This window comes from Rousettus aegyptiacus, unplaced genomic scaffold (genome assembly GCF_014176215.1).
Source record: "Rousettus aegyptiacus isolate mRouAeg1 unplaced genomic scaffold, mRouAeg1.p scaffold_m13_p_8, whole genome shotgun sequence".
Taxonomy (NCBI): Eukaryota; Metazoa; Chordata; class Mammalia; order Chiroptera; family Pteropodidae; genus Rousettus; species Rousettus aegyptiacus.
The window spans coordinates 105,026,360-105,042,359 of NW_023416311.1; the positions used below are offsets into that span (position 1 = coordinate 105,026,360).

The 16,000-nt window shown below is 51.5% G+C and overlaps 1 protein-coding gene across 3 annotated transcripts in view; it reads right to left on the bottom strand.

Moving 5' to 3' along the window:
• Positions 1–16,000, bottom strand: part of TRIO (trio Rho guanine nucleotide exchange factor) — a 300,662-nt gene that overhangs the window by 114,113 nt on the left and 170,549 nt on the right. For all 3 annotated transcript variants that reach the window (XR_004952348.1, XM_016152143.2, XM_036225270.1), the window contains 6 exons: positions 10,539–10,708; positions 9,362–9,536; positions 4,944–5,139; positions 3,923–4,089; positions 2,045–2,164; positions 193–384 (listed from right to left, as the gene is read on the bottom strand). Coding sequence is in view for 2 of the 3 variants with exons in the window: in XM_016152143.2 (XP_016007629.2) it covers positions 193–384; positions 2,045–2,164; positions 3,923–4,089; positions 4,944–5,139; positions 9,362–9,536; positions 10,539–10,708 (1,020 nt within the window). In the remaining variant the exon portion in view is untranslated. The remainder of the gene's footprint in view (positions 1–192; positions 385–2,044; positions 2,165–3,922; positions 4,090–4,943; positions 5,140–9,361; positions 9,537–10,538; positions 10,709–16,000) is intronic.

Sequence of the window (16,000 nt, forward strand, 5' to 3'; positions counted from 1 at the left end):
TCCAACCTATTATGCTTTGGTATCTGAGGTATGCAAAAATAACCTCCCCTCTAGAACGTTTCTTCCCTCTGCTTGGCTGGGAACTGCTTGGTTCAATAACGACTGACGAGTTAATGACTGAGCTGTCCAACAAAACTATGCTCAAAAGAAACGGTCAGGCGGGAGCCCGAGGACCGGGACCTCGTGCCCTACCTGCTCCGAAGTCTTGTAGAAGGCCACGGACGCGTTCACGAGCTTGAGGCGGTCCTCCATCTTGAGCATCAGCTGCTGCCAGTGCGAGGCCACCTTCTCGGCACAGTCCCTGATCATGTCCATGTCGTAGTGGTTGGCCTGCAGCATGGCTTCCGCCTTCTGCTGCACCTGCAGCGCGCTCTGGTGTGTCTTCTAAGGGCAGAGGGGGAAAAGGGAAGGCTGACTGCACGGGGCGCCAGGCGTCCGGGCACAGGGGCTGGGACGGCGCCAGGCGTCCGTCCTGGCTTTCGCAGACGCGACGTCAGCCAATGCTCATTCGGACGCTACTGGAAACGCAGCAGGCGGTATGGTCAAGAAAAAAAAGTTCTTTATGTATATATAGTATACACAAAAAAGAGAAAAGAAACTGGCATTAAAAAAAAAATGTTCTGCCTAGCAACAACCATGTTTATATTTAAATGACCTAAGGAGGGATGAAATGCATTAAAATATTCCAGAACGGGCCTCAGTTACGGGGTTCTCAGCTTCAGAAATAGTGGGAAAAACCTTTAACAGCCAATATTCGAAATAAAGCTGTTGAAATTTCTGCTTATTATTCCTGCTGATCCTTCTTATTAGAGCAGCTACAGGCAAGTGAGCAAGTAGAAGAAATGGTGGCCAAAGCGAACGCTTTTTATTTTCATGTTTAACTTGAACTCTGGACTAGAGTGGAAAGTGTTCAAGAACTACTGATTAAAAAAAAATAGTGAAGAGCAAAGGATGAACCACGTTTCTTCTGGAGGGCCATGCCACATAATGAATCTATCCAAATAGCATTACAAATGCTCCCGTATCCTCTCTAGAAGATTCCGTGGGAGGATGAGAGCTCGGATTCTCCCAGTGAAGAAAGGCTGCTGCTGGGTTGGGGGTGGGGGGCAGGGGTTGAGAGGTCTCTGTGGACACAGATATTTTTCTTTAACAATAGCAACGTTTTGCATTTAATCCGAAAAGGTGCTAATGGTCCCATGAAACCCTGCACCCAGCGCAGTCCCACTGCCAATCAGCAATGCACCCTGATGACCCGCTCACCAGAAATCACACAGCACAGCGGACAGTGGACAATTCCCAAAAGATGCCTGTTAATGAGTGTGCACTGGCTCTGAGTAGCTGAGAGTAAACTAACCTAGGGACGAAATTGATGGTAATTTCTGTGGCTTCCTTCTCTGGATGACAAAATCTAAGGGGAGCAGGGGACACATTTTCTGTAAGCCAACTCTCCTTCACCTTGAGATCACCTGTCACAGTTATTAAATGCCCCCAAAGAAACCCTAAAAATAATAATCCACCTGCAGTGAGGGTGAATTTGAAGGGCTCTGGAATGGGTGCCAGCTGTTTTGCCGAAGTCCTTACATAGCACTGACCCTCAAGGCACAAAACACTCTGGTCACTAACGCTGCTTTCGGCTGGGCCCAAGGAGTTTTGTAGTCAGCACTGCTCCTGGTCGCCGTGAGGTCGCGATCTGCACCTGGCCTGGGTGAGCCCTTGAAGCACTGTTTTGCCGAGGCTGGTTACAGATCAGTAGTGTACGTAACCCCTGAGGCCAGCACAAGAAAACAAACCTCAGCCGAGATGCCAGCGTGGGCTCCCTGGTGCCAGGTGCTCCTCACCTGGGCAGGTGCATCTCTGGCCAAGCCCCTCACGCATCCTCACCTCACTGCGTTCGCCAGGCTGTTCCCTCCTCTAATGAGAAACTGTACATTTGCAAGCACTGCCATCTAGGGGTGGTGCTGAACCCCGTTTTGGTTTCCAGGGCCAGGGCTACCACGGGACGGGATGCGACAGGCTTGTCCTGGGGCGGGTCAGGCGCGCCTACCTCGATGGCATGCTGGAACTGCTCGTGCTCCCTCTGCAGCTGCTCGGCCTCCTGCAGCGAGCTGGCCGTGATGAGGCCGGCGTTCAGCATCGACTCCCCGTTGCGGATCCAGCCCAGCACCTGAAACGCGACACAGGCCACTCCAAGCACAAGCCACGCCCAGCAGTGAGGCGACCGGAGGCGGCCAGGAGCTCGAGCTGCTCCCGTCAGCTACGAGGTGTGGCTTCCTCATGACCCTGCTGCCCACGGCCTGACAGCCTTCCATGGCGTCTGGTCCTAAGTGCTGGACTTCTAAATTAATTGTTATTTTTAGTTGCAAATGGGAGCTGAAAATGTGGAGGGTCCAGAGAACTGTTATTACGAGTCCACAGGTCAAAACTGGTTGAGGACCACGCATTAGAAAATCCCAGGGCCACGAAAAATTCTCTGATAACAGAAAAGTACTTCTCATGCCTCTTAGTCCTAAGGAGCATGCCAAGTCAGCCAACTGCTTGATGTAGGAAGTATTTTATTTCAGTAACATGTTTTCCAATTTAACATGTCAAATGGCACAGTAACCGAAGGCTGAAAGAAGCTGTGGTTCCACACCCAAGGTCAAACCATGAGACCCTCGACTTCACACACCAGCAAGAGGGGAAGTCGGTTTCGAAGCCTCAGAGGCTGTGGGTAGCTATAGCTCTGACCACTCATTACCTACCTGATACCTGTTCTCCTTTACTCAGAAAATTCCAACTTCTGGGGAGAACTTAAAATAAAAGCACTCCCTGGCTCCCATTCCAGTGTGGTGACAGACACGTTATTCTAGCCACTGAGATCGAAGCAGGAGCCTCTGGGGGACTTGGTGAAAATATATTTTTTTCTGATACTGGTGTTACCTCCGTCTTGTTATGTTTCCCCCTTCCCGATGCCTGCAGTGTGCAGCTGATTATTGGGGTACAGCAGCCACTTGGCCGCCACGGGGAAAAGGCCACCTGTCACTGAGGTCTCAGCCTACCATGTCACAGGGCCACTGGATGACCACCAGCAATCCTACCACCTTGCGACTCATCCTGTGCGGAAATAATTTTTAAGCCACTATTCTTGGACTCTGTTACTCGTGTTACTCTATTCCACGTGGATACATCAGTCTATTCCGTTACTTCTTATACGAACTGTTTTGTTTTTGGTAAAAAGGAACACTGTGTTAACTGATCTTTAAAAGGTCGGTCACATTCTTCATCTGATCACGTGGGAGAACAACGTGCTCTTTCAAAGACTTCTGATTCAACAGCACATCTGCTTTCATGTGAGTGCCATCCCCTTACACACCACACGTCACATAAGACTGTAAGGGGCACTTTAAGGCCCCTCTGGTCAAACCAACGCGTGCCTCTCCGCGCCTCTCCCAGGATCCCACAGAGCGGGCTGTCCCCGCACCGAGCAGCAGCATCGGCGGTCTCCCTGCTCACGAGGTACACGTCACATACGCCGAGTGTACGTATGTGTGGGATCCCGCTGGCGCTGAGCCGAAAGCTGTCTCTTCCAAACGCCCCATTTTGTTCTGCCGCTTTACCTGGGAAGTGGCAATACAGAGGCACAAGAAAACCCCAGCCGCACACAGCCTGCGATCCAGTCTGGACAGGCAGCGGCCTCTTTGGCAGAAAATTCACTGCCATTCAGCCCAGGAAGCGAAGTGCTCAAGAGTCTTGCAGTAACAAAGCCAGCTGGACGGATGCGGCTCTCAGGGGCTAACCTGCCGGGCAGCGGCTCGTTTCGGGGGGTATGTCATCACACCTCTGTTCTGATCGGGGGCGGCCCTCCCCGACGCTTGCGCGGGAATGACCGGGTGGGTCCCTCACCCATGCATGTCGCGGGCTCGGCACCCAGTGCTGTGTTTACCTGCTTCACCTCGGCCTGCAGGTGGCGGAGCTGCACGCACTGCTCCAGGTGCTTCCGGTGCTGCTCGGCTGCCAGATCCAGTTCCTGCTGCTTTTCGTGAAGAAACTCCAGCAAGTCCTGGACCCGAGTGGCCATGTCTACGTCTCTGTCGCAAAGCAGCTCCACGCCTGCGGACAGTGAAGGGAGAGCCTAGACTCCGACGAGCATCTCAGCGTGTCCGTGAGGTGTGCACGCCATACACTCTGCTTCGTGAATCGTCTGCCCAGAGGAGGGCCAAGCCATTGCTTCGAAGGCCAAGTTCAAGGAGGGCACAGCCAGCAGAGGAGTATTTACACCTGCCTTAAGAGTGTGGGAGTGTGTCTCAGTGATGTACCTGATGTGTTAGAGCTAAATGCAGCGTCCAGCTAACCAAACGACTAATTTCCTATCAATCTACCTCTGTTCCTATAAGAACTTATGAAAACGTGACCTCCTTTATAAATGAGTGAACCCAAGTTTCTTTTTGTTTTTATCTGCTGTATATGTAGTTTACCTTTTAGGAAGAATTTAATAATGATTTGTGTAAATGGGTAATGTAGTGTGTGGGTTGTTGTTAAGTTTCCAATACTACAAGAGTTCTCTCAACATTTTTGAGCCTATAGTGACATCTGCTGGTAAAACATAAACTAAGAAAAAATAAGGAACCAAAAATATTTTCTTGGGATTTACAGTTCACTCATGGAGATACAATATATCATTTGCAAAATTAAAGTTCTTGCTACTTGAAATACCATGTAAGAATATTAAGGGTAAGTGTACTGACTATAATGTTAAATCTGAATATATTGTGCGGGAGAAAAAAGAAAAATGTTTCCCTTCAAAGAGCAGGTATCTATAACATCTCTATCGGAGGGGCTAACCGAATCTTGAAGTCATCACATTGAAATAAACTAGATGAATTCCCACAGGGGCATGAAGAATCCACAAGCGAAACACACACACACACACACACCCCACAAACAAACTGGAAAGCACTTCTTACCAGAGGCCTGCACTTCATTGACATACTGCAGGAGGTCCTGCCCTTGGTGGATGACGTCGAAGGTCAAGTTGTTCATGGTCAGGGCTTTGTCCGCATGGTGCTGTAGGCGCTGTTCCGCTATCGTGAGATCTTCCGTGTCAAAGTCATTCATTTGCTGAGAAAGCTCATCGTTCCAAGACTCGAGGTCTGAGATGATCTGACAGAGGAAAGTTTCTGTTTAGGATCAAGACTTAAACAGTAAGTATCTATTATGACAGCTTAACGTGCCACCTAAGGAAGACAGACTAACGTGACCCTGTCAAAAGGACACAGAAGCCAAAAGACAAGACAATTAGACACTGAAAACATAGAAGTTACCACAACTGAATAACACATATTGAGTATACAAAAATCCACAAATTCCTAATGATGTTAAAAAAAAAAAAGAACTAAAAAGCCCAAAATAAGTTTAAAAACTCTGTGGTTCTGATTAGAGTAGACAGGAAACCAATCTTTACCCTAAAAAATTGGTGACTATAGGAGAAAGTTGTTTAAGCGTATGAAGGAAAGTTTCTCTTTAAGGATAAATCTAACTGCGAACTGCGGAAATAGTAATAAAATTAGAACTGTTTTTTTCCTCTAATTTTTTTTGAAATTCCACTAAGCTGTTCAGGTAATCATCATTAATGCGCAGGAAACGCGAAAGGTTGACGAGGAGCTTAGCAACCGAGGGACCAGGCTGCCACCTGGAGCCACAGCGTGGGGCCGGACGGACATGCTTCCCAACGGGAGGGGCTGTGATGTCCCACCGGGGAGCATTCCTGCACAGAAACGGAATCCGAATCTAACCGGGTCTTTACCTCGAACTTCTAAGCTTACAGGAAATGCTAGGGAAAGGAACACAGGTTAAAAAAGCCTGAAAGACACCAAGCGAGCAGATGCAGAATGTGGGGCCTGGCTCCCCATGGAGTGATTTCAACCGATGAAGTTACTTCAACACGTGATGGCGCAGAGGGAAAGAGGGCCGGCCGGAGAGACGGTTCTGGTTAGACGCCAACATCGGGCGCAGGGGCGGACCCCATGGAGCTCCTAACGGGAGAACGAGGGGGGATCCGAAAAGAGGCTGAGGAGGAGGAGACAGCCAGGAGTGGCCGTCACACGGGTGAGCTGTTTAGAGGGTCGCGGTTACGGAAGAAGTGTGTGTGTGTGTGTGTGTGTGTGTGTGTGTGTGTGTGTGTGTGTTTTAAAGAACATCTTTAGAAGTGAAATAATAAGCTGGCCAAGGTTTTTGCTAAAATACTGCAGCACCCCCATAACAAAAGACGGGGTACGTGGAGCAAGGGGGCGGCAAAACCTCGCTGGATTTGGAAGACGAGCCGTGCACGGGCTATCTTCACTGCTTTAGTGTAGGCGTACCCCTCGCATTACGTGCCTTTAAAAACTGAAGAGTAAAAATTATAAAACCTGAAAAGGAGGAAAAAACTTCCTTGTGAAAGAATATACTATATACACTTCAATGGATTAACATTTCCCATGGATCCTAATTTACTTTTATCCGCAGGAGCAGTAAGCAAATTAGCTTGCAAATTTGTGAATGTGAGAGTTTACACAGATGGGAAGTAATAAAAAAATCTTGCGGCTTCCCCGAACTCCTACTGCACAAATCTTCCCGATGTATCATTTTATTACAGGAGTCTGCATACAATGTGTAAATCACAGTACTGTACTAGGCTGTAATCGTTTATAAATTAATTGAAATAATGCCAAATTAAACATAAACCAAAAAGCCGCTCAGGAATAATGTTGTTTTAAAAGGAAAAATATTACCACAACTTTACTCTTCATCTCTAAGGAGAGTTTTCTTTTTTAACATTTGTTTTCTTGCGCTGAGGGAGAAGAGAGTAAGGTGTGCTGGTGAGATACAGACTCAGGAATAACGTCTCGTGGAAGCAAGGACAGGCTCGGGTAACACTCGAGCAACGGAAAATAAACAAAAACCAATGTGCTAACACCAGCAGGATGTGAAACCTCTCTCTGAGCATAACGAAACCCTGCCGATGGCCACGATCAAAGACGCCTCAGGAAAGACCCTGCCCTGCGTTTAGCATTACGGCTTGTTAACTACCTCAGCCAGGAAAAGAAATCTGTGCCGGAAACGAGGCTCAAGAAAGCGGAAGTCATTCCTGAATACTGATGCTGCGGAGAAATAACTTTCAAACATTTTTTTTTTTAAAAGTGTCCCAGAATTTTTAGAAGGTCTAAGTGTTTCTTCCTAATTCCATAGCTAACCCATCACAGCATGCTACAGTAATGACTTTGTGTTCAGATCAGTAGAGCCACAGAAAACCTCAATCTACTTTTGAGACATGGAGATGCTATTCCAATTGAAATACAAGCAATTTGAGGGATTTTTAAAAATAATTAATCAAGTAACAGATGAACTTCTACCATATCCTTACTCCATGCTTCCTACAGGTGGTCTCAAATGAAGCCTTTTCCCAGAAGAGTGAGGAAATCCCAGTCCAAACTGCTGAGATAATCATATTTCAGGATCATTCAAGAGAAAAAAGGTTCTAAGGACCTGACATGTTAAAAGCTATTAAATGGTATTTTTGCTGCCCTGTGATTGAACTACAGGTTTAATTTCCTCAGCTCAAAAAAAGCACTCGGTCTGGCCTAGCATGCTGGCTTTATTGAGGCCATGTGTGGGGAATTCTGTGGCTTTAGTGTGAGGAAAATCTATGGTTTTGGTCCCTGAGCTACATTTTAAAACACTGGTTCAATGAAAGTGAAACACAACTAATTTCTTTCCCCCTTTGAAGTACCATTAATACAAGTGAAGCCAAAAAAAATTTTTTTCAAATAGCCAAATTCCTGGAAGAAAAACTTCAAATAATGCTTCTGATTCCTTAATTGAAACTATTTAATAAGGAGTTAAAGTTTATGAAAGCGACTCCTCTGAAGCAGAGGTCAGAGAGGAAACAGGCTGCTGGGGCTTCTGCTCACGCAAGGCTGCGAGCTGGGCCGGGCGGTGGCCAGGTTCAAGGCACCGGGCCAGGTGGTGGCCAGGTTCACAGCGCCGGGCCAGTTGAGGGCCAGATTCAAAGCGCCAGGCCAGGCAGTGGCCAGGTTCAAGGTGCCTGTGGCAGGCCTTTCTCCATGTGGCTCCAATCCTGCCTGGGGGTGGAGACTCAGAGAGCACGGGACCACGTGTAGGGCTTAACTCCTTTCTTGTCATTGGCCAGGGATGGTGAACACAGTGGAGGCGGCCTTGTGTTAATGAAAACAGTGATGGCGATTCAGACAAGCAGCAAAGGGCCGTGGTGCCACACACGCCACTCGGGGCTGGGCCCACAGACAGGCCGAGAGGAGCGCACAGGCCACTTCGGGCAGAGGGTGCGTCCCGGGCCCCTCCGCAGCTCGGGCACCCCATGGCCAGCTGCACGAGGCCCTGCCACCCTCTGCCTTTGGGGTCTGGGTCAGAGGGCCCTCAGGTGCTGTACTAAACCAGGACGAGTAACAAGGATGGAGAGTGTGTGCCCTACCGGGGGCTCGGAGGCGCCTGCACAGGCTCAGTCACGGCCACCGGCTGAATGAAGCTCACGGGCCCCAGGAAACCGGCCTCGCCCAGGCCGAGTTTTGGTTCCTTTCGCCGTGTTTCACAGACAGACTCGGTGTCACCCAACTATACTTACTTCCGCCTGCACTTCATCAAGTTCAGAATAAAAAAGATCATCCCTGGCACAGAGTGAAGAGCCAGCCTTCTTGATGAAGAAAAATAAAAGAAACCTGTACCTCTTTCTACTAGTCACATATTTGGTGTAATATCTGGTTTTTAAGTAAGAATTATACACCATTTGAGAATACTTCTGTGGGGGAAAAACTGGGTTTCCTACTACCTGAACTTCTATCAGCACAGGCAAGCTCATTCCTGCTCCTGGGACGGGGGGCTGGTGAGGAGGGAGGAAGGAACAGCAGAAGGAAGGAAGAGGGAGGAAGGAGAGGAGGGAGGAGGGAAGGAGGAAAGGAGGAGGGAGGAAGGGAGGAGAGAGGCCGGGACCAAGGACCAGGCCAGCAGGAGCCTATGCCTCTGCACCCAGGACAGAGAGGGCTACTCGAGATCCAATCGGGTTTAAACAAACATGGTGCCCACGTCCTTGCTTTCAGAGGCTCTGCCCTGGGCTGCACGCTCCACACCGGTGCGGCCGTATCCTGCTGTGTGAGGTCCGCCCTGCTGCCACCACGGTTTCCACTCCAGGGCAGAGCCGAGTCCGTCACCCCCCCCCCCCACCCCAGGGAGGAGCTGAGGCAGAAGCAAGTCCCTTCCTCTCTCCTCCTCCTCACACGGAGGCTGAGGGAGAGGATGCAGGAAGACAGCCGGGCGGCGGAGGCCACAGGTGGCCCGCTAGCAGCCAGGCAGGCTCGGCGGGGACACTCACGTCGATGGCGTCCCTCTCGAATATGCGCAGCTGCAGGAAGAGGTCGAGCTTGACCTTGCGCTCCTGGAACAGCTCCTCCATCTGGGCCTGCGCCTCGTCCAGCTGCTGCAGCACCGTCTCGATGTGGCCGATGGAGCTGCTGTGGGGGGTCTTGTTGCTGGAGATGGCGGAGTCCCTGCGGGGGAGGGGGAGGGGGCCGGGTTTCAGCCACACAGACAGGAGTGGGAGGAGAAGGTCTCACACCGTCAGATACCAGATCCGGCGGCTCAGGGCTTCGGGGGGAAGAAAGCCAGCAGGAAGCGGGGCTGCCGGCCTCGGAACATGGGATCCGCCGCCCCCCCCCGCAAGACGCCCGGCTTCCTCCCCTGAGCGGTGCCCCCAGGCCCGAGGACACGCTGGAGAAGTCCGGCCGCACTTCCTCACGGCCGCTCTCAGAGCAATAGAAGCACTTTGGCAGAGCTCCGTTTTTAGCCCCTTTTCCCCTCGAGTGGAGAGAACAGATGCCCCCCACGGACTTCGGAGGCAGCCACTCCGCCTGCGGGGCGCTACCCTGCCGCGTCGCGAAACCCCCGAGTCAGCTTGGCCCGACTCGCAGCGAAGCGAGCATCCCGTGAAGCTGCCAGCCACAACGCCACGACCTGTCCTGAGGGACGAGCAGGGGGATCACGTTCACACCGTGGGCCCTGCGATGCCACAAGAGGCGCTGGCATCCGGGCCCGGCACCCGCCTCTGCCTCCCTGCCGCAGGGAGCACCCGAGGGTGACCGCTGTCATCCCGAGGCCGGCCCCCGCCTGCTCGGGCCTGGACTGGAGAAGGGGGTCGCCCCGCCACACAGGGAGGCAGACTCAGGGCCAGAAGGTTTAAATTACTCTGGTTTGTAAAGAAATTACAATAATTACTGGGTCGGTGTTAAGAGGAAATAATAAAGGCTGAATTCTGGGAAGGTTTATTAGTCAGTGCTGCCTTGAGAAGAAAATCATACGGTGAAAAAACCTGTAAGGGAGACGAGAAGAGAAGAGAAGAGGGGCCCCCCTCCGTCACGGTCACACACGTCACTGTCCCCCGTGTCGCGGCACGGAGGGTTACGGCCGACTGTTCCCCAGCGTGCGGGGAGCGGCATCGCCGGCGGGGGTGCCCAGCGGCTGAGCCGCCGCGGGGGGCAGCGGGGCGGGCCCACCTCAGCTGCTGGATGAGGTCCTCCCCTTCCTTGATCACGTTGACCGTCACTTGCAGCGTGGTCTGCTGCTGCTGGCCGAAGCGCTTGATGAGGTCCTGCACGGCCTCCACGGACTCGGCGTACACGTCATCCAGCAGCTCCTTCTGCAGCTCCTCCAGCCAGGTCCACAGCTGCGGGGAGAGACGGGGAGAGGCGGGGTGACGCGGGCCCCTCCGCCTCCCACGGAGGCCCCAGAGCCGGTGCCAGACTGCGAGGGACCCGCCGGGGGCGGGGGATGCTGGCAGCCTGCTCCCAGGGTGACGGGAGGGAGAGAGGAACACCCCGAAGGGTCTGCCAGCCGGCTGAGAACAGGCACAGGAAAGCGCAGTATGCGGCCGCTGTGACAGGCAGAGCGCCGACGGGGACTGTCGCACAGAGGGACAAGGAAAGGGGAGGGAAGTCGCTCTTTCTGCTTCTTCCCCAGCTCGATCTGGGTGCAGCGGAAATCAGAAAAGACCCCCTCCAACGGCAGACCCATCTGCTCCACACGACAAGCGCCTCTCACGCATCTCCTGGACGGTTTTACTTTTAGCAAGGGCGTTATAATCCCTCCTTAATCATCAAGCCACGACGAATGCGTGGGAACGTTCCGGCCCTCAGAAAAGAGGGAAGCGTAAGACGTGGTCAAATAAATTCGCCAGCAGACCTGGCAGGGGACCTGGGTGTGGGACTGTGTGGTGACCACACGCAGGCCACAGCCGAGCCGGCCGCAGCGCAGTCCACCATGAGGCGTGGGCGCGCGGGAAGCACACGCCCCACCACCGACGACGTGCCCAGGGGCTCGGACGGGCGAAGGCGACTCGGAACGACAGCTCGGCAGCAGGAACACTGCAGACTGACGGCAGCGGAGCGCTCTGCTGGCTTCTGGGGGGTCTCTGCCTCCTCCAGACCCCTGGGGAGCCATCCGGTGAGCCAAACACGGCAATTAATTAAGCCGAGCGGGCCCTGGTGGCCGGGGAGCGGTTTGTGCGTGGAGAAAATGCTTCCCGCTTCCTCGGGGACGTAAGACTCCCCTCCAGTATCTCACACGGGCCCGGTACGGACAGCTGCCCCGGCCACGGGGCCCCGGTGTCAGGGCATGGTCCCCTGGCACTGCCCAGGCACGCTGGCCTCGGGGGCTAACACAGCAGCACCGCATTTGCCAAAATAAACTGTGCTGTATTTGATCTTCGGTTTCTGAGCCAATCCTTTCTGAAAACTCCTTTACTGAGGCATAACGGGATGTGATGAGCTGCATGAATTTAGAATGCACGCGTAGCCAGGCCTGACGTATGTACAGAGCCACGAAAAGGTCACTGCTATCAGGACAGGGAACAGCTCCATCATCCCCAAAGTCTTCTTGTGCCCTTGGTAATCCCTCCCTCGGTCCCCCTCTGCCCTCCCTCCCCAGGCAATCTCCCTTCGGCCGCTACGGATCACCCTGCGTGATCTAATATATATATATATATAAAAAACATTTGGGTTGTTTCCAGTTTTGGCCATCGGAAACACAGCTGCTATGAACACGTGCGCCCAGCCTCTGCATGCACCTCTGCTTTCCTTTCTTCTAGGTAAATATCTAGGTGCAGAGTGGCTGGATCGTGTGGCAGGTGCATGATCAACTTCTTAACAAACTGCCAAACTGTCTTCCCAAGTGGCTGCTCCGTTTCCATTCCCGGCAGCAGTGTGCATGAAGTCCAGTTCCCCCACATCCCCGCGGACGCTCACGCGGCTGGTCTCCTGACTTCAGCCATTCTACACGAGTGGTAGCTCATTATGGTTTCAGTGAGCGGTCCCCTGGCGACTCATAGTGAGTGGCAAACCTACGCACACCTTTTGTTAAACGTATGTTCAGTTGAAAACGGTATCGCCTGATGGCACCTGCCTGGTCCATACATATTTTAAATACGGCAGGTGAGTTCAAAAATAAGGGAAGTGCTGGCCAAGGGCTTATCTTTCAGTTGAGTTACTTGCGGTCCCAAGACTAAATTTACTAAATGTTAAAAAAAAAAAATTTGTTAGCCTGTCTCATGTCATTTAACCAATTCTGCATAAGTCATCCAATTTCATACAGTCCAAAAAATTTACTTAAAAGAGTTTTCGAGGGAGGCTGGTTCACCTCTTTGATCCTCCAGATTACGGAGAGGATGACCCAAGTGACGAGGTAACCTGCACGACATGGGCCAAGCCCACTGCAGGTGCCGACCCGCCGGCAGAGCCGGCACCAGAACGGCCTCTGGACCCGGCCACACTTTGCACTGACACTGCATTTCAACATGGAAAATGCCATTCGATTCGCCAGACGAGGACGAGTGCTCTGCACCATCTATGAAGGGTCTATAAACGATACGATATCTTTGGGTTTTTTTTTTTTTTTTTATTTTCCTCTAAATTCTCATGGACATGGTTGCTGCTCTTATGAGCACCAGGAAGATGACAGCCCTATGGCCATGAGGGATGTCTCGACTTGTTCTAGTATTTCCCGCGTCCGTAGGTCACAGTGTGCAGCAGCAGCAGCAGCAGCAGTATTACGGCTTTAAGAGCTGCCTTACAGAGTGGTGGGTGTGGCTCTAAGAGATCACTGCGCTTCTCCCAGACTCGGTTTGCTACGCCAGGGACCCTCAGATTACCAATACCGCCTCAGGCTTGGTCAGTAAGACGGCCAGAGGCAGAGGGTGCGGGGGAGTGCTGGGCGACCAGCAATGTTCTGTATAAATGTAATGATGCTAAGCATAATGACCCCCTCGAATTAACAGAAGGGGCAAGATTTGCTAACAGAAACCAAGTATGTGCCAGACGAGCAATAATGAATATTTTACCGAAACATGGCTGTAATATTTTACCCAGTCAAGATATTTAACCTAGAACATCCGTGACATGCTATCGAAGAGGGAGAATTTTCTAGCTGAAATGGCTTCATCAGCATCATGGTCACCTGCCTTCCACATGCCTGGGGGCAGGTGACCGGCCACTTGCTCTCAGCAGCACTTGGCCATCGTGGCCCTCCCACTCTCTGACACCTGTCCTAAGATGAACGTTATGAAAAAGTGACCTTGGCAATTGCGTTGCTCTTCCTGAAAAATAAATTAAAAAAAAAAATACTTCACTCTTCTCTCTCGAAGTCTCAACTGTATCTTTCACCTTGACACACGTGCTGCTCTGAAGCTGCCCCGCCTTGTCCCTGTGTGACGGAGCCCAGAGCAGAACTGTCCCCGGAGCACACCCGCCTGTGACTCAGCCCCTGCAGCTCAGTGATGGGTGGGCAATGGAGGACGGTTAAGGTAAGCACGGAGGGATGCCAAGCATCAAACTGTTGAGTCTTTAGAAATGGGGCTGCCTCAGCACCTTGTGCTTATGCAGTGGAGTTGAATGATTTAAGCAAATATACATGCAAAAAAGACTGCTCTGGCCTCACTGTCATCTAAACATTAGTATGGACAAGAAGAAAGATAAAGGAGGCAACTCTACATCAAATACTGACTCTGTATCACGGAAGGTGTCTGACGCATTAGACGAGCTGGCCTGCAGGGGCTCAAAGGGCTGAGGCCAACGCGGCCTCTGGTTTTAGTTATACTATGCCTTTAATTTTAGGAGCTTGGTTCACATAACACTAGTAGAAATTGGTATCTCTTCTCTTAAATGTATTGAGAAAACAGAAGTGCAAATTTTTAAAAGCCTGCTAGAAAAGCCCTGCAGTAACAGCAAAACGCAACACGTGGACAGCTGGTGGAGAATTCGCACGGTCTGGATGAGAGTCCAGGTGTCCCACCTGCCTTCCCGCCCCTTCAAACAGCTGGGTCAGATCTCTCCTCCCTGGCCCAGCCAGGGCCCGGCCTGTGGGGCAGGAGGCGGGGCGGGGTGCCAGTCTGGGTGGGCACGTCTGCAAAAATCCTCTTCTCCAGCAAACACTACCATTTAACACCACCACCACTAAATGCCATTTAAATCGCAAACCTATTTCAACGAAGAGGACTAGAGTTCACAATCCCACTCCTGAGCCACAATGCAGAGCCAAGCTTCCCTATAACGCCACTGCCATCGCGTAAGAGTTAATGTTTTGTCCATCAATGTTAATTAGAGTATTTTCCATAAGAGGTCGCACGGAACAACGAGAGGGCGGGTTCTGAAGCCAGATTGCCCCAGTTCAAATCGTGACTTAACATTTCCTACAGTGTGACCTTGAGCACGTTACTTACCTGGACCCGGGTCTCAGCTCACACACCTGTGAAATGTGTATGGTAATGATGCCTACCTCACAGGCTTGCCAGGAAGAGCAAATGAGGTAGCGTGCACTGAGCGAATATTATTAGCCACTTTGGTTAGTTTGGTCCTTGTAAGAAAAATTCTTCTAATAATAAGAAACACAAAGTTTCAAAAGTCTCTAGATGACTTTACAGAATGTATTCAAGTTCCGACCTATTGCTGAAAATGTGTCACTTAGTCTGGTCAACCTTAACACCATCCCACATTTGAATCTTTTTACACCTAAAAATAGGACAGGGTGAGGAAAAGGTGCTAGAATTAGTCTGTTAGAGTCTATAGAAATCACTTCCCGCGGGTCCCAGGGGAAGTGCCATGAGTGTTTGTGGCGAAAGCTTTTCCTTTCCTCCTGGTAATTTTTTCAAGAACTAGCTATATCCTCAACATCCTGGACACTTCGACACATGGTGGGCTGTGCTCGCCTGCCCGGCTGGCTGCGGAACCAGGGACGGGCCACAGCTGGGCAGGTCCCGTGCAGGGACCAGGCAGGTGAAAGGGGGAGGTTCCTGGGGGACGTGAGGCTACATCCACACCCAGGACGGTAAACATTAAAATGCCCAAAGGTCCTTGGCCCCCTTGAGAACTTTTCTGTCTGGTCCAACAGGAAATACTCTCATTCAATTTGGATAAAAACGTCTCTGAGGAAAGATCTTTTCTAAAATCATTCGGAGACGAACTGGTGTATATCATAATACAACAGGATCCAGGCGAAGTCTATTTTTAAGCTTTGAAAATGGTACGTGATTCCTAAAATAACCTCTGAATAAAGCAATGAGAAAAAGTCTCTCGGATGCCTGTGAAATTTTTACCATCAACTTCCTGAGCATGAAAAAAACCCTGTACTTCTGCACCTACTGGCTAATTTACAATAAAAAGGTGAAATCTTTGCCCGACAGCCAGAGAGGAACTGACTGTACTCCATGGCGGATTCGCTCGGAAGGGCGCTGTGGCCGGGAGGATTCTGTGGAACAGAACCGGAACCCGGCCCACAAGCAGGTGCAGGTGTGGACAGGCCTGGTCCACAGATGCAGGAGTGCCGGGTCTGGCCCTGGCGCCCGGCTGCGTGGACCCAGGAGCACCTCCCACCCTCGGCCTCTTCCCATGACCCCTGTGCGGGATGGAGCCTAGAGGAGGAGACCGGCTGGGAGAAACCCCTGGAGAAGCCTCCTCCTCACTCACTGAGA